At 34.7% G+C, this 19,608-nt stretch overlaps 1 protein-coding gene across 4 annotated transcripts in view; it reads left to right on the top strand.

Moving 5' to 3' along the window:
- The window catches only part of LOC150080737 (cardiolipin-specific deacylase, mitochondrial), a 132,383-nt gene extending 115,664 nt beyond the window's left edge, over window positions 1-16,719 (top strand). For all 4 annotated transcript variants that reach the window (XM_090381018.1, XM_090381016.1, XM_090381019.1 and 1 more), the window contains 3 exons: window positions 45-149; window positions 6,155-6,717; window positions 16,395-16,719. In XM_090381018.1, the coding sequence (XP_090237144.1) occupies window positions 45-149; window positions 6,155-6,717; window positions 16,395-16,494 (768 nt within the window). In that variant the 3' untranslated portion in view covers window positions 16,495-16,719. The remainder of the gene's footprint in view (window positions 1-44; window positions 150-6,154; window positions 6,718-16,394) is intronic.
- Window positions 16,720-19,608: the final 2,889 nt, after the last annotated feature.

Raw genomic sequence — 19,608 nt, 5'->3', positions numbered from 1 at the left:
ACTGAATTTAAATTTATGTGATTTAAATTGTTTATTATTTACAGGGTGTAATGAGTGGTGCTATTCCTTGGCACATTCTAGAAACCCAGTATTTTTCAGATCATGTCTACAAAGATGAAATTAGAAAACTGGTGCATTTTCCTGATGAGGTAAGTCATTTACTATGAAATCCTTCTAGGAAGGTTTAGTTTAAAACATAAAGCTTAAAAGCTGATGATTTACTGAGAAATATTAAGCAATGTTAAATTACTGAAATACCATGTTGAAATATTTAATTCACCAATAATTGCAGCAATAAAAATTTCTACTGAGAGGCATTAATTTCTCTCTTGTAGTAAAACTATTTGCTTCTTGCTGGTAACTTTTAGTACTCTTTCAAGAAGAGTATGAAGGGTGGTTAAATGTTAATGCCATCAGCCTATTAAGCAGAAACTATTCAAGTAACAAGGGTAGTAGTAGTAGTAGTAGTAGTGGCACATGATGCAAGAAAGCAAATGTAGGAGCTTATGCAGCATCAGCCAAAAAAAAAAAAAAAAAAAAAAAAAATCATCACGCCATTCCCTCCAAATGCCTGTCCAGTTCCTCCTTAAATTTATTTAACCTATCAACTTCCACAACGACAGATGGAAGTTTGTTCCAGCAATTAACCACCCGCTGGCTAAAGGCAAATTTCCGCACATCTATTCTACATCTGTCCTTTCTTAATTTGAACTTATGTCCCCGTAGGTTCGTAATCTGAACAAGTGGAAGGATCCCATCAGAATTCAGCGTGCTCAACCCATTCAAGGCCTTATAGACCTCAATCAGATCACCGCGCAGGTGCCTAGTCTCCAGCCACTGCAATTTGCAGAACTTAAGCCTCTCTTGGTAAGAGAATCCCTTCATTCCCCTCACCAATCGTGTTGCTCTTCTCTGTACACGCTCAAGCAAATCTACATCCTTCCTAAAATGAGGCCTCCAGACCTGTACGCAGTACTCAAGGCGTGGCCTGACCATTGCCTTATACAGAGGGACAATCACCTCCTTTTCCCTGCTAGCAAAATTCCTATATATCATTGACAAAACCCCATGACCTGCCCTAGCAGCCTGTCTGCATTGCTCAGAAAACTTCATATCTGACTGCACAATTACTCCCAGGTCTTTTTCATTTTCTACCACCTTAAGTGTAGTACCACACAGTTGGTACGTTTCTCTGGGGTTACTTCTACCCATATGCAGTACTTTGCATTTGTCAAGGTTGAACTTCAGTTGCCACTTCTTAGCCCATCTGCCCAAATTATCTAGATCCTGTTGCAGTAGCACACTGCCATTACTGTCATTAACAACCCTGCCAACCTTTGTGTCATCTGCAAACTTCGACATTAAGCCTGATATACCTTCATCAATATCATTGATAAATACACAAAACAACAGTGGACCCAACACCGAACCCTGTGGGACTCCACTAATAACATTAGTCCATGAAGAGCAGCACCCATTGATTACCACCCTCTGTCTTCTCCCACTTAACCATCCTTTTATCCATTGTAGCAACTTACCCTTAATACCATTCTGCTCCAATTTGTACAGTAGTCTTCCATGCGCAACAGTGTCAAAAGCTTTCCTGAAATCCAAGTATATGATATCAAAATTATTTTTCGCATCCAGTTCCTTTGTGACCACATCATAATAACCAATCAAATTTGTCAGACAAGACTTTCCCTTAACAAACCCATGCTGTGTTTGAATTATTGCTGCAGTCTTGTCTAGATGATCCTGCAATGCATCTTTAACCAGTGACTCCATTATTTTACCCGGAACAGAAGTTAAACTAACTGGTCTGTAATTACTCGTGTCACCCTTCGATCCACCTTTGTGAATTGGGGACACATTTGCACATCTCCAGTCCGTGGGAACCTCCCCTGAGTCCAAGGATGCTCTCATAATTATGGCTAAGGGTTTGCTTAGTTGCTTTGCCGCCTCCTTTAAAATAACTGGATAGATCCCATCCACCCCAGGTGCCTTTCTTATGTTTAACTTCAACAATTTCTCCTCCACTTTGCTCTCAGTTATTACAAAATCATTAAGCACACTGCTACAATTTGATAACCTTCTTCCATTTTCAAACTGTAATAATTCCTCACGTGTGAATGTAGATGCAAAATACTCATTCAGTTTGTTTGCTATCTGAGCAGGATCATCAACAGTCGAACCATCGATGTCAAGTGGACCAATCATATTTATCCCCTTCCTTTTAGAGTTTATATAAGTAAAGAAATCCTTGCTGTTTTTCTTAGCATCCTTTGCCAAAGATTTCTCGTAATCCGCCTTCGCCTGCCGAACCTCCTTTGTGACCTGATTACAGACTAGCTTATATCTGCCACAGGCTTCTGCGTCACCTGATAATTTATATGCATCCCATGCATTTTTCTTCTCTGTCACGAGTCTCATTAGTTCATTTGATAACCATTTAGGCCTAAACCTTGAACGATATTTCTTAATCGGTATATAAAGTCTAGTAGCTTCCACGATTAATTCCTTGAATGCTTCCCACTTAGAATTTACTGTTGGTAACATCGTCAGTTGATCCCACTGTACAGAATTTAAAAACTGTCTGAGACCACTGTACTCCCCTTTACGGAAGCAAAAACCCTTTCCTTTACCCCTGACGGTAGTTACCTCTTTGAGTAAATCCCACTTCAGCACACTGTGATCACTGCCACCTAGTGGTTCCTTTATCTGCAAATTCTTAATACACGAATGATCACTGCTGATAACCAGATCAAGAGTGTTACTTTCTCTGGTTGCCTCTCGAACATGCTGCTGCAGAAAACAATCATCCAATAAATCCACAAAAGTCTCACTGGTGTGTGAGTGACCAACCCACAAGTTCCAGTCAATATCTGGGAAGTTAAAATCCCCCATTATAAGACATTCAGATTTACTGGCCCACTCTATTTCTCTGTACAATTGTTCATTGTACTCATTCAAGTCATTAGGCCTATAACACACTCCTACCCTTATTTTTCCTTTCGCAGTGCTTATCTCGCACCAAACTGACTCAACAGAGCACTGTTCATCTATATTAACTGGGTGCACTTCCTTTGATTTTATGTTTTTCTTAATTAACAGCATAACACCCCCTCCCTTTCTGTCCTGTCTATCCTTTCTGTACACATTGTACTCCCCAAATTCCAGTTCTGCATTCCTTATATCTTTGTGACACCACGTCTCTGCTATCCCAACAATATCCGCCTTTGATGTCTTGACCAACACTTCAAATTCATCAAATTTATTTACTATACTTCTAGCATTGGTATACATGCAAGCATACATGCTCCTATGCCTATTCCTGGTTACCCTAACACATCCCATATACCCAACTATTCCATGATGACTGCCATCCGTCCCTGAAACCCCCAACACCCCTCGCTCCAGGTCGCTTCTTATTCTAATAGAAGTTGTGCAAGAATCGCCTTCACCTCTGCCTGCGGTTACTGTTAAACTATTAGTCTTTGTATCCCCCCAAACTAGCAGTTTTCCGACCCACCTAACACTGCCTCGATAGCATCAGCAAATATTCTTGCACCCTTTCTATTTAAGTGTATCTATTTAAGTGTATTTAAGTGTATTTCTATTTAAGTGTATCTATTTAAGGGTATGTAATGTAAATTTTAAAACAGCAACTCCAAAGCATAACAGTTCAAATTTGTTAATATGCGGGGAGTAAATTTTTTTTTTTTTTTTTTTGAATTGATATATTTGGAGTTTATACTATCATAATTAATTTATGGCATAGAGAAAATTTTCTTTAGAGACTTTTTGCAAGAGATTAGTGATACTTGAAAATTGTGTTCATTTCAGTGGCTTGGGAGCTTATCTTGATCCCATTAGGCTTAGGTTTTGCATTTCCTTTCATTATAAACAAGAACCAAAATATTATAATGTCATTATTGTTTTCATTATGTGTTGGTAGTTCATGCTTCAATTTTTTTTTTTTTTTTAATGTTACCTGCTTTTTAAGTGATGGATGCATTATCAATTTGCCACTTGATCTGTGTGATTTCCAGTGAGTTTTAGTAGCATTAATTCCCAGTGTGGGAGAGAGTGTCTTATCTCTAATTTTGTCAGAAACCACTCGAAAATGTGCATTGTTTAAATGTGTGCATATGTGCATAAACAGTGTTTCGATTTATCGAATTTATTATGACAAAGTTATTTTCTTACCACATAAATTCATTATTGCATTGGTTACATTCCTTATCAAAATTTTTCATTCAACAACTTTACTTGATTCCCATCATTGCCAACTAAAATTCTCAAGTTTTTTCCTAACCTTTGACTAACCATCAGCATCTCTGTGCAGTTTTGGCTTTGGTAGCACATTGGATAATTATAGGCCAAAAAATTCATTACTTCACAATGCCTTAACAGCATTGTGAAGTAATGAACTGCACTAGCCTGTAAATTGAACTGTATAACTGTTTGCTTAGCAGTAACTGACTAAAACCTATATTCCAAGCTAAATATACAATGCACATAATGTCCTATGCATACAACAATGAAGTAGTTGACTTGTGAAACTTTCTTAATTAAATTTTCTATACTTGATTATGAAGTAGCAGAAACTGTTTATAACAGTAACTGACTAAAACCAATGTTCCAGGCTAAATATACAATACACATAATGTTTTCTGCATGCAGCAATGAAGTGGTTAACTTGTGAAACTTTCTTAATGAAATTTGCTGTACTTGATTATGAAGTATTAGTAATAAACAGAAGTTTTCTATGCACAGATAGCCTTTCTAAGTCTAATTGGCTCATGGTTTAGTCTGTAACTTATTACAACAGAATACATGTGAGTCTGGTCAAAATTACTCTGTCTCTAAAGGTGAAATCTTCGCTGTTGGTTTGTTGACCTTTAAAAATGGTTTTAATATGTTTGCCACATCTGATGCGTATAAGCATTCAATAGTACCTCAAGTGCTGTGCCATAACACATGTATGAAGTCATTCTTAATTGATCAGTATACAAGTGATATAAAAGTAAAGGCACATGAAATGAACTAGTTGATTCTGTCAGCACACTGAACTCTGAGCTATTAATATTAATGATTCATTTTTGTTATAGCTTGTTATGCATTTTTATTTATTTTCAGCTTGTGTTGAGGTTAGTTTATGTACACAAAATAAACTTTCAATAAAATTTTGAGTTTTGGTATGCAGTCTCATGTAAGATGCAAAGTGCCTGATTTACAGCTTAGCCCAAAAGTAAGTGTTTGCTTTTAGCTATGAATTTTAGACTTACTTTTTGACCATGGTTCATGCATTGTCAGAATCTTGTTATTTCTCAACGTTCCAAAAATTATGACACATTCAACACTCTCAAATATAGATAGGAGCAAATGTATTAAGTTGAGTAACTATTAGCATTAAAACATTACTGTTGGCTGGAGTCAATGTAGAGTCTCAGGTAGATGGAGTAGGGTTCCTATGAGTTACTCTGAGTTTTTTAAATTGGCCTTTGAACATACACATTTATACAGGTATCTGATGCAGTATGGCCTGATGCACCATAAATGTCTATACAAGTATGTGTACATGTTCACAGGGTAATTTGCATGATGGTGTGAGCTGAAATACCTGGAATAACTCATTGGAAAAAAAACTTACTTCCTGTGCCTAACATGGCTAACTACAACCCTCATTGAAGAGGTCTTAAAGAATTCCTTGAGTTTGTGTGTGTGATGGAATTTGAATTTAGACCTTTCCAAATGAGTGACAAGTATCAAAACTACTATAATGTCCCAGAGGACTCAGAAAATTGGAAATTGGAATATGGTATACAGTCTCATGTAAGAGAATTATTTGGACATATACTTACTATAGTATATGACATATATTATAGTAAGTATATGTCATTATTTAGTATTAACTAAATAATATTTTTCCAGATGTTTTGCTGCATTCAAGATGTATATAAAAGGCAGATAAGGAAACTGTGGATTGTCTTATATTATATTCTTGTTTAATTGTTTAATAGTTGTAGAAAATGTTTTGTGACTTTTTTTATTTGTTTATTTGTCTCTTAGGTAAAAGCAGTGTATTGTCATTTTTGTATTTTGTAATATTATACCAGAACATTATTAAAAGTTATTTTTATTATCCTTTTAGAATGAAGCTTTCTTAGCTGGGTGCCATTTTGTAAGGACATATCCAGCAAGTATGGAGCATGTTAAGGAGCTAGATATTAAAAACAACTGTCTTCCGCAGTCGCAGCTCAATTCAGAATTACACAGAAATAATTCATTTTCTACAGCATGTTCTGATAATCAAAGTGTTACACCTGTGGTAGACAGCAACAAAAAAGCAAAGGTTGAAATAAATAGCAATTGTAGCAATCCTCAGAAAACACTTTCCTTTCAAAGGCTGAAATCTACCAAATTCAGTGAATTTGGTACACAATCCATGGGTTCTAAAAGGACTAATAGTTGGGACTCACTGTCAAAAAAAGAAGCATTGTACTTTATGAGAGGTATAATGGATGAGTGCACCCATTTAGGAAATTTTTCACGTCCAGTGGATCCTTCTTTAACTATTATTGTAGCAGCAAAACATGATGCATATATACCAAGGGAAGGGATCAAATCACTTCCAGATTTGTGGCCTGGATGTGAAGTTAGATATGTTGATTGTGGTCATATTGCAGCTTTCTTATTTAACCAAGGAGTTTTCAGGCAAGTTCAGATGCAGTTTAATGAAATCAAAATAGTGCATATAATTTATAAACACTATTTTGGTTTGTTGCAAAATATAATTAAAATGCTGATTTCACTATAATTTAGTTTACACATAAGCACTTTATTAATATTTCTTATTTAATTTGTAATAACCAACTTATATAGTTTGAAAGAGGCCTGGATTGCTTGAATAATTATCTGCAATAAAATATTAGTAAATATATAATTATATTGCCATTTGTTTATAGCAAATTATAAGTGAAATATTAGTATTATTTGATTTTTAACAGGGGTCCAGAAATGCAATGAAGTCTAATTTCCACCTAGCTAAATCCACTCACTCACATATATATTTTTTATCTGATTTTCCTTATGGTATTGCCATTAGGTCGTACAGAGATATGATATTAAAGAAATTTGACAACTACAGTTGTCAAATTTTCTTTTGTTAACTTGTCAATTAAGTTGGTATGTACAGAATTCTATTAGGTACTGTTCACACAACTATCTCACAAAATGAGGTTACAATAGCAGCAGTCAGGATGATGATTCAGCTTCCTTTTGTGAACTTGGAATGTAGGACATTATTTTTATCATACTAAAACAACTTATGTAAAAGTAAGATTATTAGTTTCATAATTCTCAGCTATTCGCCAGAGCACCTCATGAGGTGCTCTGGCGAAGATCCCATGAGCTGCTAGACAAGGATATAGATCAATGATATAGAGGAACTTTGCTAGCAGGGATAAGAAGTGATTATCCCTTTGTATAAGGCAATGGTCAGGCCACACCTTGAGTACCATATACAGGTCTGGAGGCCTCATTTTAGGAAGCTGCTGGAACGAGATTGGTGAGGGGAACAAAGGGGTGCTCTTATCAAGAAAGGCTTAATTTCTGAAAATTGCAGCATCTGGAGACTAGGTACCTGCAAGGTGATCTGATTGAGGTTTGTAAAGATTTGAATGGTTTGAGCAAGCTCAATGCTGATGGGATTCTTCCTCTTGCACTTGAGGGGGCATAAATTCTAATTGAGGAAAGACAGCTGCAGAACAGGTGTGTGTGTGTGTGTGTGTGTGTGTGTGTGTGTGTGTGTGTGTGTGTGTGTGTGTGTGTGTGTGTGTGTGTGTGTGTGTGTGTGTGTGTGTGTGTGTGTGTGTGTTCATACATACCAATGTTAGAAAAAAATGGCTATCCAGGCAGGGAGAAAAAAGCAATAAGCTTTTTCAGATTAAAAACGATCACAAGAAGTGGCTATCAAGCCTAAGAGGCAATAGAAAGGAAGAAGTAGTACTTGCTAGAATTCAAATAGGACATACTCACCTAACTCATAATTATTTACTCACTCAGGATGACCCTCCACTATGCAGCAACTGTCAAACTCAACTCACAGTAAACCACTTGATCATTGAATGCCCATTATATCTGAGAGAACGAAAAACAGCTTTCTCTTCACATCTATATTCCTCTAATAAACTTACCTTACAACAGATTCTCGGAGACCGACAAGATATTAATGATGTTTTTACCTTCCTCAAATTGATAAACAAATATCACCTGATCTGAATCCTTTTATTTAATATAACAATCATGTATCAAATAAGATTGAAATAAGTGCATTATGGCCTTAGTAGCCCTTGCACCAATAAATCCAACAAACAACAACAACAACAACAACAGAACAGATGTGTGGAAATTTGCCTTTAGCAGCAAGTTTCTGATTGCTGGAACAAACTTCCATCTGTCGTGAAAGTTGATAGCTTAAATAGATTCAAGGAAGAACTGGACAAACGTTTAGAGCAAATGGATAAGTGAAATGGGAAAGGTTTTGTTTTTTTTTTTTTTTTTTCATTTTGGCTGATACTTTATAAGCTTGCTTTCTTGCATCATATGCCACTATTAATGCTAATGCTGATAGAAATTGTAATTATCTACTTGATTTAAAAAAATTTTTCCTCTATGTTAAGTTTCCCTTCCACTTGCTCTAATCAATAAAAGGCAAATTGAAATCACCCATAATAAGACATTTACCCTTGCTCACCCATTCCATCTGTATGTAGAGGCTCTTGTCATAATTGTGTGATCTGTGGATTACCCCCACTCTTATTATACCTTTACTTCACTAACTCGCACCACACAGATTCTATATTAGCATGCATAACTTCTGAATCCACAGAAGTTTGTGTTACACTTAGATTGCTTGCACTCCCCCACTACTACCATCCTGTCTATCTTTCCTGTCCTTCCTAATTATGTTGTACATACTATAATGAAACTCCTTGTTTTTGGATGATACCACAATTCCAATTATCCCTATTATGTCAGTGTTAGTTTTTTAACCAAGGATTTGAAATCACTAATTTTATTGAAAATACTCCTGACATTAATTAAGACTAAGCATTCTTGTATAGTTTACTATCTTGAAACACCCATTGAAGTTATTTAATCTTATTTTCCTAGCATTAGCTTCCTGTTTTCTTTGAAGCACCACCCTTAGACATCTTGCCAATATTTGCTTTTGCAGCCTCAAACAAGAATTTTTAAATGTGCGCAAGTGTTACTTTTAACCAATATCATCACATAAACCTTACCTGTATTGCCCCTAACTGGCAATTTTCCTAGGACAGTGATTGCTAGTTGGATTTCATCTGGTAATTCACCTATTTGTTTAAGGCCAAACTTTTTTATTAACAAAGCAATTAATGATGCAAATTGAAAGGAAATACAATAATTGAGGAATACTAGAATTTTTCATCATTTCTTCACTCTGATAGACCTTTGAAAAGGTCTATCAGTGCTAAGCTGACTTTTTTCTTTTTTTTTTTTTTTTTTTTTTTTTAAAAAGTCAGCTTAGCACTTTACAGATATATGTGCTTACTGACAAGTTAAAGGAGCAGTGTGTTTTATTTGAAATGAAAGTACAGCATAGGAGCAATTCTTGGTGACCTGTTTGCAATATGATATTGATACATTTTGTAGTAAACTTAATTTTCCTCTTTGCTGTGTACATAAGGTAGGCTTTTGCCAACTTCCTCAATGTTTTATAGTTCTTGTATGCTGAAAGCTTTTGCGTAGAATTTACTTGAGTAAATTCTGTGCAAAAGCTTTTTGGAACTTGTGTCAGGAAAAGAATACTGGATAATGAAACATCTCTTCAATCACTTTTTTGAACAGATTTGTCCACTGATAATAATAAGCACATGCCACAAGAAAGCCCGCAAAATTGCAAACAAGCCTAGGATCCTAATTTATGTTCTATTAATCAAGTTATGAAACCATATGGACAACATATTAACAAAATTAACAAAAGAATAAAAAGTTTTTTCTAAGTTGTTTACATGCACTCTCTCGCTCTCCACAGGTTTAAGATCAGTTGCAATCGTTACACCAGTTCAAAGAGTCTTTTGCTACAGTATACAGCAATCTATCTTTTTTTTTGCCATTTTTCTGAGTGGATGTTTTTTTTAGAACTTGTGTCTTTAAATTAATTTAAAATTTGTTTATATTAAATCTTATCTAGCAGTGTTATGGTGACAAAATGTAAACAGACGGAATTAAGCCTGAAAATTATGCAAGAGGCTGATGGATGGAAAGGAGCAAAACGGACATTGGAAAGGAATATTCCTTTACCTACTTTATCTACAATACCGAAAAAGACTTGAAGTGCGTGACACTGGAGAAGTGATAAAAAAACAGGAAACCAATTCGTGGTGCAAAACACAAGGAGCTTGAAACAAAACTTTTCAAGCAGTACCAATAAATGCACGCATCTAATTTGCCAATATCAGGTCCAATTTTGCAAGAAAATGCAAATTATCTAGCTGAGCAATATGGAATTAGTGACTTCAAATGCAGCAGTGGCTGGCTCCAAAGATTTAAAGACAGAATAACTTGGTTTCACGAAATGTTTGCGGGGAGTCTGGATTAGTCGACAAAGAAAAGGCTACAGACTGGTTGTGTTCTGTACAGTCCATTCTTGCAAAATATGAGGCAAAGGATATTTTTAATCTTGATGAGACATGTTTAGTTTATAATTTGCTGAAAACATAAAATTTGCTGTTTGAGGAGAGTCTTGTCATGGTGGAAAATGAAGTAAACAAAGACTCACTATTCTGTTACGTTGCAATTCAGATGACAACACAAAACTATGCCCAATTATGATTGGTAAGTTTTCCAAGCTGAGATGTTTTAAAGCAGTTAACCAACTTCCCAGTGATTGCGAAGACAATAGAAGTGCTTGGCTTACTGTCAAAAATTTTGTCTTGGTTATCAAAAGTGGACAGAAGAATAGCTTCAGAAAAAAGGAACATTTTGATGATTCTGGATCATTGTACAGCAAATTCTTCCGAGACACTTAAGTTCACAAATATATGGCTATATATGGCTGTTGTTTTTACTGCCCAATACCACCAGTTTAATGCAACCACTGGATCAAGGCATTATTTATAACCACAAGAGAGCATACAGAGCCTGCCTGATAAGGTACTTGATCCACAACATAGAAGGAGGGAACAATTTGCAGCCAAATTAGAATGTCTTGGGTGCTATCTGTAATCTTGTTATTGCTTGGGACAATATTGCATCAAGTGTAGTAATCAACTGCTTCAGAAAGAGTGGCTTTAGAGAGAATATCATTGAAAAACATGGTACAGCAGACAAATGTGATAACAACATTGAGGAATGGAGGAATTTGAATGAGCATATGGATTTTGTTCGCGAATTTGAAGAGTTTGTGAAGGTGAATGATGAAGTTGCTACCACTGCAACGCCAAGACCAGAAGAGCTGCTGAGCACCAAACAAAGCTATGATGTTTTTGTTACCAGAGACAGCAAAAGTGAAGAAGCGCACAACACACACACATTGCCATCTAAAAAAGATACCCAAAATGCATTGAATATAATAAAGAATATGTTGGCTTGCAGTAACATTGATAAAGAAACAACCATTGCATTTGATAACATCTGTGCTGTAGTTAAAAATGCATATAGGACAAAAACTGTGCAAATAACATTGGATTCTTTCTTTAAATTAGATTAATTTATTAAAAAGTTAATGGTTTGTATGTCTCCTTTTATATTAAGATTGTAATTCTTTTTACTGTGATACTAAAATATTATATGTATCAAAATATATATTGTACAATATTTTAATTTCCTTTAATTGCTTTTTTCTTAGTTTATCTTACAAGTAAAATAAAATCTTTAAAATGTGTTATTCCTATTACCGTATTGTTAGACAAGGATTTTTTTTTATTTTTTTTATTTTATTAATTTATTTTTGATATTATTATTATTATTATTATTATTCTTAGATACACCGATGAGCCAAAACATTATGACAAGCGAGTTATGCAAATCGAAGCAACTGCAGGTGAACTACGGCACGTGCACGGGTTGGAACACGGTATAAAAAACACCTGATACTGAGCTCCGTTAATCAGTGTTACTCTTGATCTTCAGATGGGAAAGGCAGCAGACTTAAGCGAGTTTGACAAAGGTCAAATTGTAATGGCCAGACAACTGGGTCAGAACATATCCGAAACAGCACGGCTAGTGGGATGCTCACGGTCTGCCGTGGTTGGTACCTACCGAAAGTGGTCTTAGGAGGGAAAACCCACAAACTGCCGGCTCGTTGATGCTCGAGGTAAGCGAAGGCTTTCCCTTATAGCACATGGCAACAGAAGGGCAACTGTGGTGCAACTCATCAGTAATTGGAATGCTGGTGACGGGAGTAATGTGTCACAACACACAGTACATCAAACCCTGCTGAAAATGGGGCTGCATAGCCGCAGGCCGCTCTGAGTGCCCATGCTAACCACGGTTCACTGGAAACAGCGCCTAAAATGGGCAAGCGAGCATCGAAACTGGACCTTGAGTGATTGGAAGAAGGTCATCTGGTCCGATGAATCACGTTTCCTGTTGCCCCATGTGGACGGCCTAGTATGTGTGCGTCATTTACCTGGGAAAGTGATGGCAGCTAGATGCACTGTGGGACAAAAACAAGCCAGTAGTGGCGGTGTCATGCTTTGGGCAATGTTCTGCCGGGATACCCTGGGTACAGTCATCCATGTACCGGGCACTCTGATGTCTACCACCTACCTAAACATCATTGCTGACCAGATACACCCTTTCATGGCAACAGTATTCTCCTCTGGTGGTGCCGTCTTTCAGCAGGATAATGCGCCATGCCACACTGCCCGGATTGTTCGAGACTGGTTCACGGAACATGAGGAAGACTTCCAGGTATTGCCCTGGCCTCCAAATTCCCCAGACATCAATCCCATCGAGCCTCTGTGGTTTGTGTTAGAAGAGCAACTCTGATCTGTGGCGTCTCAACCAGAGACCTTACAGGAGATAAAGGATCTGCTGGTTACATGTTGGTACCAGATACCATTAGAAATCTTGTAGTATCCATGCCTCGCTGGGTATGAACTGTTTTGGCTAGATGTTGAGGACCAACATCATATTAGGTAGGTGATCATAATGTTTTGGCTCATCAGTGTACAGTACAATGCTGTCAGAAATTAACAGTGAATTGAATGTTTATTTTATTTATTTTTTACTGATCAATACAAATGGTAGGTGGTCATAATGTTTTGACTCATCGGTGTATATAGTTTGTACCAAAAAAAACACGGTAAAATTTTGACACTTTTGAGGGACCCCGTTATTACAAAACATGAAAATTTAGGTCCCTTGAATTTTGTATTAATGAGATTCAACTGTATTTGGAATAAATTTTTAAGTTGATGAAAATCAATATAAAACTTATGAGGTTAGCCAGTGCTCAAAAAAAGTATTGAAAAGTCATGTATAAGTGTCTTCAGGCTAGGTGGTGCATTTTAAACTACTTAACTTGTTTTTTGGTGTCTCCCTTTGAATTTCACTCAAATCTGTGTACAGGTTTGACTGAATAAACTTATAAATATGAACCTTATTTTCCATAAATATCATGAACTATTTATCTTTTTAACTTTTCAGAAAAAATTTTCTAGCAACCAATACTAATATTTTTTATTTTTGTTTTCTTAACTCAGAGTGAAATCCACAGACTGCCTTTATTATGGCATATTTTTAAAAATTTTATGGATAAGTTGATGCTGTAGACAACAATAAGAATTATAAACTATGCATATACAGGCAACCCCTGTATAACACTGTACTTCTACAAAATGGTTTTGCTCTAACATGATTGATAGATTGCAGCAATCTTTGCACAACACAGTACTCGGTTTCACTCTGACATGGTTATAAAATTGCTGAAAACCTCGTATGACACAGTATTTTTTTTTGTGCGGGAAACACTCTGCTATACGTTGGATGTAATTTTTGAATATTTCCATTCTTTTTTGTGAATCCCCGCTGTTGACTTGCTAATTGTTCAGTAAAAAAATTATTGGGAAGTCTCCATGTACTCTGTGTTCTGTGCTATTGAACTTGTACTTGTTTGAGATTGTAAAAAATTATGACTTCAAAGCATGCAATTTGTGACTTTTAAGGTTTTTGTAAGGTTTTTTTGGTTTTTATTTGATCATTTATAAATTTTTTTGGATTTGAATTACTAAACTTTGTTCTTAAGAACCGTATTGGAATAATTTCTTTGTTGTGAATTAAATTCCATCCCTAAGTTATGCCTAAGGAAAGTAAAAAAGCATCGCTCAAAAGCAACTTTATTTTTTCTAGAATCAAAGATACAAATTTTAATTAGCTGATAATGAAGCTGCCAAGAAGTATGCAGAGGAATTTCAAAAAATTATTGAAGTGAACGGATACACACCACATCAAGTTTTCAATGCCAATGAGATAGGTCTTTGGTGGAAAAAATGCCTGACAAAATGTTTATATCAAAAAAAAGAGAAACTGCACTGGGTTTTAAAGACATCGTGTAAAAGATCGTGTAATGTTACTTATGTTCAGTAATGCATCAGGAGATTACATGATAAAACCTATGCTAGTTTATAGATCCTCTAATCCTCATGCAATGAAAGGTGTAAATAAAAACATATTACCAGTGTATTGGAAAGCAAATAAAAAAGCTTTGGTAACTGCTGATTTATTTAAAGGATTTCTTTAAATTATGGAAAACTATTTAAAGCGAAAAGATCAGAGTTTTCAAAGTTTTATTACTGTTGGATGCACGAGGCCATCCAAAAGATTTAAGTCATCCAAATGTTGAACTAATGTTCCTACCACTTAATACAACTTCTTTAATTCCGACATTAGATGAAGGCATTATATCTACCTTTAAAACTCATTACATCAGAAAATCGTTAGATGGATTTGGAAAAAAATTATTCCGAATCTATCAAAGTGATGGAGGCATGGAGACATTTTTCAATTGTGGACTGTATTGGCATCATAGCTTTATCGCTCAAAGAAGTAAAACTGTCAACATTAAATGTATGTTGGAAAAATGTATGGCCAGAGTTAGTTCATTCAGGAAATATGGTTGAACCGGCAGAAAATGGAAATGTTGTGATAGTAGAACTTGCTAAGTCGGTAGGAGGGCAAAGTTTTGATAATATGACTACTGAAGATGTTCAAGAATTACTGGTAGAAAAATAGGCTGGCAAAGCAGATTTGGTGGAAATGGCATTGGAGGTAAACCAAATCAATTCAGAGGATGATAGCACAGAAGATGAAAATTCTGAAGTTTCAAATTTTACACTACTTGTAAAATTTAATTTAGCCAAACAATTAGAATCTTATTTTTTGAATGCAGATCCTTCTACTGAAAGGAGCACAATGTTGAAAAGGGAGCTTCAAACATGCTTAGCTCCATACCATGAAATTTAGAAAGCTCTATCAAGCAAAAGCAAACAAACCCAGATTACTGATTTTTTAAGAGAGCAGAATATACACAAAATCTAGATGCTGTAGAAGAAAGTTTAGAAGGTGAAGGTATTCTGCAACAGAGAAAACATTCTGATTTGATTGTTCTTAGCAGTGATGAAGAGGAAGAAAATTAAATGAATGTACATTATCTGACATATGTGTATCACAGGAAACGTAACCCCCTTTTTGTACTGGCTCTTAGTTCCATGTAACACGATTTTGCACTATGCAATATTTTATAGGGGGTGCCTCCGTAGCCAAGTGGACAGGAGCAGCAGTGCATAGCACACATTTCTTGATTAAACCGGGGTTCGAGCCCATGACCACCAAATATGGAGGATGCGGAAAGGTCAGGGAATGACCACCACATATCCCCGGAGCAATATGGCCTTAGTTGCTAATGCTCCTAAAAACCAAATAACAAACAAACAAACAGATTTTATAGGAACCTAACTGTCATGTTTTACGAGGGTTACCTGTAACCCTCGTATATAGTAGTAGTCCAATATTAGTTAGCATTAAAAAATTAATGTGAACAATAATATTATTTAATATTAAAATAAAATATAACCATAGTGATAAAGAAGTTCCACTAAACTATAATAGCTGTTTTTATCTAATGCTAATTTATAATAAATGATTGTTGAAGGCAAATTCTGTATTAGCTTACATCAAATAATGTATTTTATGTTTTAAATATATATATATATTTAAAAAAAATTTCTTTTTTAATATGTTCAGAATTCATTCTCACCTACCAGAATAAATAATAGAATTAAATAATTTTAAAAATATGATGATTGATGATTTTTCATTGATATATTTTTAATATTACTTTTCAGGAAGGCTGTTGTTGATTCTTTTGAAAAGACTACACAAAAATACTACAAAAGCAGCCTATTTCCTTGTGACACAAAATTTGAAGAAAACTATGGTAGATGAAATTATATATATTTTTTTGTTAAATATCTGTGGCTTTGGGGCTCACATATAAAAGTGTAATCGTGAACCTAGTGCAAAAATCAAAGTGATGGTTGAAATTTTTAGTTTATCAGTTAAGATTTCAAAGCAAATTGCCTAGGAGATAATCATATGTTGCCTCTACATATAGTGCCAATTTTCAGAAAACCTTTGTTATGTATTTTCTTGATGTGTTGTTATTCTTTCTGAGTGTTTATTAAATTTTGAAGAAATTGCAAAACATTAATAGAAATATTAAATGGAAGGCCTGGATTAATTGATATTACCTAAAATGTAAAGATTTATTCCATTCAAAAATTATATGCTGGTTGGTCTCATTACTCCAAAGCACTACATGTTATTTTTATACTTGGGCATTCTGGTTGCCCTAATTTTTATATTGTTTTTGTATTATACTATTTTTGTACATGTGTCCTCGCTTAGTACTCTAAATTGGGGCTGTAAAAACAGTGCACTAAGTGAATCTGCTTTAAGCAGGGCAGATTTATCCATAGGAAATAATGTGAATAACTTGTTGGAATGAATAATTATAACCAGTCATTGTTTCTGGCTGATTTTAAGCATTCTTTATATGACAATGCTTAATATAGCATAAACATTTAAACCTTTAATTATAAACTTTAAATACGTTAATTAGGAAATAAACATAAATAGTATATATCCAAGAAAATGCAAGAACCTTCAAGTTAGGGAACTTTTTAAGTACACTGTACTTACATTATTTGCAATAATAGCTTGTGATATTGTTAATTTTCAGATCGGTGAAAACCAATAAATATAGTGTAAATATAGTACTCTCCCAAATTTAGTCTTTTTAGAATGTCCTATTTAGTTTCCAGTGACAATGTTTTTCATATAGTTTTTGCCCTTCTCTGTGTTACTAGCACTAACTGACTCACTTGATCTCCATGAGACCATTTTTAGAAAATTCAGTCCTGCAGACATAAAATGCATATAAACAATATGTAAGCCAGAACTAATCGGAAACCAAAACTAAATTGAAAACAGAATTGCTGAGCATTGCTACTGTGCAGTGTGCAGTTGTCAGGAAACAACACTTCCTAAAAAGAAGTTTTATAAACAACACTTCAGTTAATTAGAACCCTGGATTGGCATTCCCTTTCCTATAACACTGCTGGGCTGTATAAAGAGCACGATAAAGTGTATACTTTTTTAATATGCAAGAAATGGTGCATATGACTGTAGCATTTTACAGCCATGGACACAGAAAACAGCTACAGAAAATTCTCACAGAAATGTAAATTACCTTTGGGGCAATAAACGGACAACTTTCAAAATTTCTCCTTATAAATTGGAACCTAACTGAGCAATTCAGCCATTTTCTTGTTAATTACAGGATTGGTTAAAAATCAATTTAAATCAAAGACTCTTCCCCCCCTTTCAAAGGCAAATGCTATGAATTCCAATTTATTGGAAAATGGAACTGAAGGGCATTAAAAAAATTTATTTTTAGGGTCACCTGCTAATCAGTAACTTCTCTCGAGAGATTTGGAGTGAATAGCTCTATTTTGGGGGAACAGAGTACAACTCTGGGGGAAAGTATCAAAATATTCAGAGTACTATAGCAAACAAATGCTGAGTGAACAATGCAAGGGATAATTGTATTTTATTTTTATTTTATTTTATTTTATTTTATTTTATTATTATTTTTTTTGTTTTATGTGATTTTTCTTGAAATTCTGGATAAAAAAAAATAAAATTACGGTAACCTTAAGACTTCTTAAAAGATTACAGTTAACAGAAACAAAATTTGTTATAATTAAGCATTCTAAAGTTGACACTATTGCGAGGCCTCATTTGATTCCATTAACAAAAATAAGAACTTTTGTTAAAAAATATTAAAAATCAAAACTGCAGAAATTTTATCTACTATTTAGTTCATTAGAAACAACATTGGTTAGCAGTGCTGAAGAGAAAAGATTATTGCTTTTTTTGTTTTTTTTTGAGTGGGAGATCAGTATCCCACAAAAAGCTCCTATAAGGATTTAAGGGTGCCTCCGTAGCCAGGTGGGAAGGAGCAGCAGTGCGTAACACACGCTTCTTGATTAGACTGGGGTTCGAGCCTGTCACCACCAAATACGGAGGATGCGGAAAGGTCAGGGAATGACCACCGCATATCCCGGAGCAATATGGCCTTAGTTGCTAATGCTCCTAAAAACCAAATAACAAACAAACATAAGGATTTAAAGAGCAATTTTGGAGAATGTTCAACAATGGAGCCTTTTGAAAATTGCAAGCAAGCTGAAAAGTACTATTGTATAGTGGTATTTTTAAGCCAGTGTTACATGGAACACTGGTCTGCAAGCACTGCCTAAGATATTGTCCAAATGTTCTACCAAAAATTAGTAACGTATCTACATTTTGATGTTTGATGCACTTTAAAATAAAAAGAGAATATACTCAATATATCTATGCTAAAAACAAATTCTTGTGATGTAATTAATTTTTATTTTGTTTCTAGTGAAGACTTTGTTTTCGTGACTAGAAAGTTTTTTTTGTACTAAGAGTAAATGTATGAAATAAAGTTTATACAAATTTAATGTTTTGCCAATAGACAATACTGTATATGGTATTCAGCCAATTTTATATCTGCTCAAAAATGTTCTATTACTCAAAAAAAAAAAAAAAAAAAAGATTGAATAAGACTGATGTACAGTATTGTAAAAAATGCCTAAAAGGATATTTCCATTTGGGTTTTCTCACCTGATATTGCTGTGCTTAAATGCAAAAACAAGTTCAGTCTTCTGTTTAGATGTTGGAAAAATTTGTTTTATTGCTAAAATAAACTGACATAAACTGGTAGATGCAGATTATTGTGAAAGATTTACAAGATTTACTTGCACCTGAATAATTTTTTAAAATTATGAGGTTAAATAAATCATTATTATAATTATTTAATTAAAATTATTGTGTAACGTGATTAATAACACTAGTTTACAAATTTAAGTTTGTTCACTGGGGTTTGAATTTCAATAGGTCCTACTGCCGAAATATGTTGCTGTGATTTCAAATATGACTTCGATTTTTTTCTATCACATCCAGATACATCACAAT

This window comes from Mastigoproctus giganteus, chromosome 9, assembly GCF_048544385.1.
Source record: "Mastigoproctus giganteus isolate SK-2022 chromosome 9, ASM4854438v1, whole genome shotgun sequence".
Lineage (NCBI taxonomy): Eukaryota > Metazoa > Arthropoda > Arachnida > Uropygi > Thelyphonidae > Mastigoproctus > Mastigoproctus giganteus.
This window is presented reverse-complemented; position numbering and strand designations above follow the sequence as displayed.